This window comes from Pocillopora verrucosa, chromosome 2 (genome assembly GCF_036669915.1).
Source record: "Pocillopora verrucosa isolate sample1 chromosome 2, ASM3666991v2, whole genome shotgun sequence".
NCBI classification, from domain to species: Eukaryota; Metazoa; Cnidaria; class Anthozoa; order Scleractinia; family Pocilloporidae; genus Pocillopora; species Pocillopora verrucosa.
Genome location: NC_089313.1, coordinates 3,576,053 through 3,584,647, shown reverse-complemented (window position 1 = coordinate 3,584,647; position 8,595 = coordinate 3,576,053). Strand labels below are relative to the sequence as shown.

At 37.4% G+C, this 8,595-nt stretch overlaps 1 protein-coding gene across 1 annotated transcript; it reads right to left on the bottom strand.

Moving 5' to 3' along the window:
* Nucleotides 1–1,610: 1,610 nt before the first annotated feature.
* On the bottom strand, nt 1,611–7,937 carry LOC131773258 (ubiquitin recognition factor in ER-associated degradation protein 1). The gene is given in 18 exon segments (XM_066162337.1): nt 1,611–1,718; nt 1,720–1,737; nt 2,247–2,290; nt 2,293–2,319; nt 2,398–2,464; nt 2,467–2,495; nt 2,922–2,956; nt 4,001–4,065; nt 4,067–4,098; nt 4,211–4,284; nt 4,761–4,820; nt 5,264–5,364; nt 5,366–5,380; nt 5,382–5,402; nt 6,337–6,458; nt 6,884–6,916; nt 7,556–7,670; nt 7,835–7,937. Coding segments are annotated over 18 exon segments (969 nt in total). The 5' UTR covers nt 7,838–7,937.
* Nucleotides 7,938–8,595: the final 658 nt, after the last annotated feature.

The window sequence follows — 8,595 nt, the reverse complement described above, 5'->3', positions numbered from 1 at the left end:
ACTCTTATTACGTACTTGATGGATTAGGGTGGTGCTTTTCGCCTCCCTTTTTAAGAAATTGACCTTCTTTACTTGCTCAAGCTAGGGTGAATGGGTTATTGGTTAATAACCAAATGTGGGTGAATCCAGCTATTAGCAGAAAGTGGGAGGATGGGCCAGTTGGGTACGCTTGAGCCTGCGACGCCTCAAAGCTTGGACTCAAATGAATCATCCCTCAGACTAGTAGTTTTTCTCATGTCACTCACGCGGCTCGTAAAGAGAGTAACACTACCATGCCTACTATGACGAAGGGGAACAATGGGAAGGAAGATGACAAATGAAAAATTGGCCCTCTCGTCTTTACCCCTTGCATCCCTGTTAAAGTAGAGTAGACGACTTGGGACGAGTCCGTTTCCTCGGTTAGGCGGACTGTGTAGAGGAACGGAAAGAGATGACTGCGGGTAACAAAACAGAGGTTCAAAACCGGCGTAGAACTACCTTCTAAACCATCCTGCGCTAAGGAGCCATCTATCTTTTTTATTTCGGAGAAATATGAAAATACATCTGAGGAAAGATTAGTCATCGGTCCCTCAACCGGTGTTAGTGGGAAACCTTACGCAGTCGGGGACAGCAAACAGCTGTGGAAGAGGGCGATTAAAGAATGAAATGTTCTATTTTTGTTAGAATTTCGCCAACGGCTGGGCCTAATGTTTACGGCGCCACATTTCGATCTTCATGCATAATGTGCAGTAGCTGCGTTCATGGATTTCCAAATTTAAAATTTAAATAATTTTCCATCAGGTTTTTACCTTCAGATGGCCACGCAAAATTTTGGTGATGAAAAAAAAAAACAAAAAACCCCGGGGTTTTAAAATTTTTTCAGAGAACGCGCTAAGAAATGAACACAGTTTAAAAGAAGCACGTGGCGGAGCTATATTTCCTCCCATTCGATCTGTTGTTTTGCCACGTCCTCGTCACCGCCCAGTTTGTCCCCGTCGTGGGGTGGTTAAGATCCCTCCTACTGTCGGCTGGGGGACGTGAAAGGTATGGGGATTTCACGTTTCGTTTTGCCTCTCAGATTGTAACGTGGATTTTAGACCCAGGTATTAATGTGTATCCTTTGTAAGCCTTTCTATTTTCTCGTTAATTGTCAGTTGTGGAAAAACTTTAATATTTAATAAACATTAAAAACATAATTAGAATATACTTGCATAAATATGACGATGGTCAAGGCATTGCAAGTATCACTGATATTAGAGATATGATTGAAAGAAAGCAGAACGACTGTGTGCGGGATTAAAAAAGATATGACAAACTGATCTGATCGGAGTTATTTTGTCGTTTCGTTGTACTTGAATATGAAGAAAGATCAATTTAACAGACCAGTTATACCACAATCACGTTCCAAAAATGAGCTTCTTTCATTTGAAAGACTAATTTAACTTACACTACATAAATAGTCCGTTTATCTTCCGATGGTTTATTTAGTGTCGTACAAGACCTTTCCACACAGCCGAGCTTAACTTCAATTTCTGTAAATAGTTTTAGTGGGAAATAAAGTGAGCTTTGCATGATTCATCAATAAACTCTCTCTTCTCATTCATACTGCTACCCCATGTTTAATGTATGGTTTAACTAAATACACCATTTCTTTTACACACTAATTTTTTCCTCTTTTGTCGTAACGTTTTTCCTGACCCTTGTATAAAAGCTTCAAGGAATTCTGGCGGCTTACTTAGATTCTCCCTTGTTGTTCGACTGTAAAAAAGGACAGAGTGACATTGATAAGGAAAAACACACTGGTAACATAAACCCGAAGACAACAACAAACCAACACCAAAAGTAAAGAGGGGAGAAGTTTCATTGACTTAACCCCAACAGTCAAGCATGCATATTCTCCACATGTACTGTTTCTCTTTTCTGTTACATAGTTCTAAGTTACCGACATAGGAGAGTATTTGTTTTGAACAATTCAAAAGTCATTTTTTGTTGGTGAGTCATTTTCTGTATTCTTGAGACCTTAATGTGTGATTCAGGGGTGACATTGTAAGGAGAAATTAGATGGCTAATCCCTCTTAGGGGTCAAAGGTTAAAAATACAAGAAAGTCAACCGCCTTTACCGAAAAAGAAACTATCAGGGAAAACGAAAAAAAAAAAAAAAACAAAAAAAAAAACGGCCGTGCATAGCACGCAGAGACCTAATCTATACCAATGGGGACAGAAATTTTTTTTGATGAATTACAAATGGTATTGATCTTACAATGTACATGTGAGTTGTTCGATTTGTTTAAGTTCATTTTAAAAGTAATCTTCCTTTTTCGAAGTCGTAATTGAATTCCCCTGAAATAGAAATAAACAGAACAAGGTAAAGAAAGAGGAAAGTCGAATCAGCCTCTAAACAGAAAACGTCAATCATACATCGAATAACAGGAGGACCAATTGGTACCGGATTAGACGGAACATTTGACTTCTTTTTCTTACCGTCCCAAAGCGAAATCCTGAACCAGTGAAAGCCTTCCAGTTTTAAAAAAGACGTTAAAGTACTTTGGCGTTTTGTAGGCATGCAGAGGATGCGCCAGGCAGGCACGAGGAAAGCTCTGTGAACGGCGAGGCCCCCGTGAACAACATCCGGGCTCGCCTGCTCAACGCAAAACAAGGAACAATAGATAAATAAATTAATAAATAGATAAAAGATACGCCTGTTCTGCAGATCTATGTATTCATAACAAAAGTGGGGGAAGGGACCAAACAAACACAAACTTCAAAAAAAAAAAGGGCTGGAGGGCCCTTCTTTTTACTAAGTAACGTTGATCGAAATTTTTGCAGGTTTTGCAATTGCTACTTTTAACAGGGAAAATAAGATTCATACGGTAATTGTACAATTCGACAAACCATGATGTCATCAATAGGAATCCAACTGTCCAAACGTATGTTACCTGGAGGGAAACCATGTTCAACATGCGGTTACATCAGCTTGCTAGAAGAAATTAGGGACGCGAAAAAAGCGAGTGTTGAGAGGAATTGATCCGTTTGAGGTTTCGCGCATTTGTGCGTTCTCTCGCTGGCTAGTTAAGTTCAATAAAGACTTACTGATGCTTATTTCGACTTGACTTACCGTCTCCTAGAGGAAGGGCTCTGTTGTCCTATTGGCAACATTCTCTTTTATAGATCAACAGGCAATTATAAGACCAGTTCTTTTATAGATATGACAATACAAATTTCTCTCTTAAGCTGCCGCTTGCATCGCTCTGACGAATGGCGCACGCTCGAAAAAAACGTCAGCCTTTAACTATTTACGGTGGCCAATTTACGTTTTCAACTCAGTTGTTCACACTAAATTCTTGCAAAGTTAGCAGGTTGTTGTTCGTTCCCCCTTCGTATTTGTTTGCGAGTTCCTAAACTCCATTTGTCTAACTACAATGTTTTTCATGGTGTCAGTCACTCTGTGATGCGCCAAAATGTTGTTCAGTGGTAGGTGAACAGATTCACGATATTGTTAAGAAAAAGATGATGGACCGATTGACTCGCTGACTGACCCACTTACATAACTTACGACTGACTGACTGACTGATTGGAGTAATAACCAGGCCGACTGATTTAACGACTGTTTGAAGGCTGGTTGACGGAGTGACGTGAGGGAGTGACTGACTGATTGATGGACTGACTGAATGACTGATCGACTGATATATGACTGATGGATGATTATTTGAATGATCGGATTGGCTGACAGCAGAATCGTTTTGAATGAATGACCTGACCAAAAGACTGGTTGAATTCTTAACGACTGACAGAGCGGATTGAACTAAACTGATGCCTGGATGGCGGGGTCTAACAGACTAAGTGACTGATGGCCTGACGGAATAACTTAATAATTGACTAAATGACAGGCTAACTTACTGTTAGACGGGAGCTCACTGAATGAGTGATGGGGTGACTGTCCAACTGACTAATGGGACTGACTGATTTAACCTCCAAATGACAGGGACTGACTGACCTTCTGACACTGTCTGAACTGACTGACTGATGAATTGATTCATTGGTTACCTCTTCTTCTTTTTCTTCAGACCGTTTTACTTGCCTTTCTGGTGTCAACATATCCAACAGGTGAGGCAAACTCAACTGAAGGATTAACAGCATGTACTCACTAACAATTATATGCTTTGTGGCCAGTGTCGTATGCATTATATAAATCCACACTTTGTCTAATGGCCTTTGTTGATTATGTTTGTACCTGCATATCACAACTCGATAATTGACACTGCATTGCCAGGTTTTGTTCATCAAGAACCATAAAACTCATTAAATCTGCAAAACCAACAAAGGAACTATCAATAGATTGTCCCCACTGAATCAATGATGCTTTCAGAACACACTAAAACACATTTCAAGAAGACATCCCCAAAGGCCCTTAAAAAACTTTAGAGTGACTAGCATTCTACTTTCCATCACAGTATCACCCCGAATCAAGATTAAGGTCATGAAGAGTAAAGGAAATGATCACCAACTAAAGAAGTTCTTGATTGTTAAACAATATTCTCCTTGTCAGAAAACTTAGGATGTATAGAGAATACTTAGGGAGAAAATGCATACTGATGTTAGTGTTGTAAAGGGTTGAATAACAATCTGAGTGTTAGTAATGACTGGCAAATTAAAAGAACCAGATCTTAGCAAAGACAAAGCCATTTATGAATAATGAAAAAAGGAAGGAAATCAGGAATGATTACAAAAAAAAACAAATTCACGTCAAGAACCATAATGGTTACTGACCTTTCATTGTAAACTTGATTGCAATTACATCACCTTTAGTGGAACAGGCAACTGATCTGAGTGCTTTTTCTAAGCTATGTTATTTGTTATGGAAGGTATTTAAATTCTAGAGACGGTGTGTAAGTCACAAGCCACAAGGGGAAAAATTTACAAACTGTTGGAGGGTTCTACCAAATCTCAAATGGACTTACGATGCTGAGGAAAAACAGATTAGAAAAAAGGGTTTAATACAATAAACTTCAAATTGCTTATTTTTTTAATGTGTTAAACCGGGGCAATAAATGATAGGTTTTTGAATAAGCAGGGAGCTGGTAGCATCTCCAAGATTGATCTCTTCAATTACTAAAACATTTTTAACTCAATGAACTGTTAGCAACTGCGCGGAAAAAATTTGGGACTGTTTATTTCTTGTGTTGACAGGTTTATAAGTTCAATGTAACTGTATTTTCACATATCATGAACTGCAGTTTGGATTATAAATGAAAGCATTCATAAGTCCATATACAACAAAGGATACACAGCATTTGGTTTGGTGATATCCAAAAAGTCAAATCTGAGTGTGGTTTGAAACTTGGCATTATGATGACAAACAGGCAGTGATGCACTCTCCACCTGTAGACAAACCACCTTCTTCACACTAGTAAATTGCGCATCATCTTTAAAAAAAAAATAGAAAAAATAGCTCTCAACAACTATGCAACAATTGGTGTTACGATTGATGACATTTCCATCATTTATCATGTCTTTTTTTTAACAAACGCAGGAGGTTAAAATATATGCTATATATTTTTTTTTTGTATTGGACTGATATAAAATTTTCAACATTGTACACCAGCAATAGGTTTGACAAAACATCAGTTCAGAAAAAAAGGGAAATATCTTAAGTAGCCCCTTGATAAAATTGTACTTTATACAATCTGTAACTTACAGTACAGACCAAGAAAACGAGGTTAGTAAGATGTTTATCATATCTTTTATTACAAATAGAAGGAGAAGACTTCACTTCGAACAAACTTTTGAATTCAGCAGTCCATACAGTAAAATACAGCCTAATAAATTGACCAATCATAGCACACCTACTAACTGAGAGATATATTAGATAACTTTTCAAAACAATGTGTGAGATTAAAAAGAAAGAATCGATGCATAAATAAAAATAATAGAGGAATGATGGCATGTTTTCCATGCAAGTTTTTTCACTTTTGCACAAAATTGTGGGTGGCTAAGAGGAGGAAAAAAAAAAAAAAAAATTATAAACATTTATATTGCGCAAATTCCATGTGAATATGTTCAAATGCGCGTTACAAACAAATATGAAAGAGCAAATTAACATAACATGATAAGAATCCCAACTGGCAGGAGGCGAACCAGTTGGCTATTTACAAAGCGTGCAGGAGTTGAGTTCGGGGCCACCGAAGACAAATCCATCTAGTGGCAGGAAGGAGGATCTGAACCCGGGGCCTCCAGCTTGCAAGTCCAGCGCCCTAACCACTAGGCCACGCCTTCCTTTTTCTGATGTTCTGCATTCAAGGTTAAAACCACTTTTATTAGTTTGACACAATTAACAAGAATGACCATATAATTACTAACCCAGTAAGGAAGATAAATCTTGCCTTCATCAGCAACAAACTCCAGTACTCCACAATGAGTATTTCTATCTGATTTTGTACTGGACAATTTGAAGAGCATTGGGTAAACAATGTGAAGTCTTGCTGTAAATCACAATCAGGCAAAATTCATGTTAGTAAATATTGCATATGCAGAGACCCAGTTTAATCTTCAACTACAATAACTGTTTAAATACACTATGAACCCTTTCACTCCCAGGAGTGACCCATAAGCAGTTTCTCCTTACCTAATCAATACTTTGTTCAGCAGACATGTAATGAGAATAAGGAAAAAAAACATCAAGGGTTGCTAATTGATTTGAGACTAAATTTTCAGAACTGAATAGTGGACAGTAAGGAGAGATACTTTTGAGATCTTAGGGGTGAAAGGGTTTAAGACAGGCAGATGGGATTAAAGCATGCATGCTGAATGAAACTTAAAAAAGATACGTTATTACCTCATAAACATTTGACTTACTGCCACTCTTAGAAAACCATAAACAGATTATCTATCTCTATAACAGACTTACTTAGTTGATCCAAGGCTGAGGGAGGCATTATAACTGAAAAATAAGAATAAGTAAATAATTATGTAAATAAAAAGAAAAAAAATTGCAAAAAATAATGTTCATAATAAAAAATTATGTGCTTCTGATTGGCTGAAAACAAGTGCTTTCTCATGTAATACAAATGCAAAGTTGTAAGACCAGTGCATACTACAAATAAAATGTGCATACTTTCAAAATTTCGTCTGTCTTGACTTACTGCAATGTTTTTTCATTTACATTATTAACAAGTAATGACATCGTGTGATTTATCTTATAATTTGGTGTAATAGGCACTTGTAAATTTTTCAAATTCAACAGTTGCATTGGCTCGTGCAATTTTGTTTTCTTTAAAAACTTAACTTGTGCTTATTTACACCAAATTGTACTCGAAATCATGTTATTACCTATAAAATAACTGATATGATTGACATGGCAAATTTAGAATCTTCTCGTTACAACAGTCTGGGTTCTCTTAGCAGTCAAATGGAATATGTCGCAGGGTGAAGGGGCCCCTTAAATTAACCATTTACACCCAAACATCGAGGGGTTAAAGGGTTAATTTTTAGATCTATTAAGCTCACGCGAGGTACAATGTCGTGCACGCAACAATAACAGATTAAATCCCTAGATATTGTATGTAAAAAACTAACTTACTTTTACCGCCACGTTCCACGTCTTCTCTCTCATTTCCCGGAAACATAACGACTGAATAGCAACGAAAGTGTGTATTGAATGTCCTAGGCACACCACCAAACATTTCAAACCCAAACTAGAGACGGAAACACAATCATTCAGCTGAATCATTACATATGGTTTCTAGTGACGGCTAAGCTTTGATAAATTCCTCATTATATTATCTTATATCGTCATATAATCTTCACAAAATGGACGCATCCTGTCTTTTAAATCAAAATACTCTATCATAATACTCACCATCTTGTAAAATCAGATCAGGCGAATAACTTCACAGATTTTGGTAACTTTTTTCAATTTCAGTTCGTTTGTTTGGAGGGATTATCCGCTTGTAGGGCTTAGTTACCGCGCCTTTCATGGGCAAGGGGAGCTTGGTGCGAGGTTTGGCAAAAAATCCTTGCCATCTCTCCTCAAGGTTAGATGGTTATTATTCAGTTTGTATAGAAAAACCGATAGGAATTCCTTATCAAAAGAAGTAATGATATTATTTCCTCGATTAAGATGGAGAGGGACTGATACAGGCCCCTCTGGCTCAGAGTTGACCATTTTCTGCAGTAGCCTGAGTCCTAGAAACTTGAGTGGCATTGTTGACACACCGCATTGAGGAAGTTTATTCATCATGATGCATAGTGCGAGAGGAATTAATAAATTGGCACGTTAGTTTTTAGATCGTTAGTTTCAGTGGAAAAAGAAAAGAGAAACAACTATGCATCCTTTTCTTTTTCTTTCTTTTTTTCTTTTGTTGGTGTTGTTGTTTCAGGTTTCCACTTGAAAGCTTTTTCCTTTTTTTACATCAGAAATTATCGGGTTTTTCTTCATGGAAAGTGCTCCAAAGTATATATTCACTATGGCGTATAAGCTTTTCACTCTACCTACACTCAAGTAAACATCAAAGCCAAACCCCTAAAAGCGTTAAAATTCGCCTTTTTCATCTTAAGGAACAGTGGTACACAACATCTCATGTACAAAGTTTTGTACTATAGTAATACGGTGCGATCAAT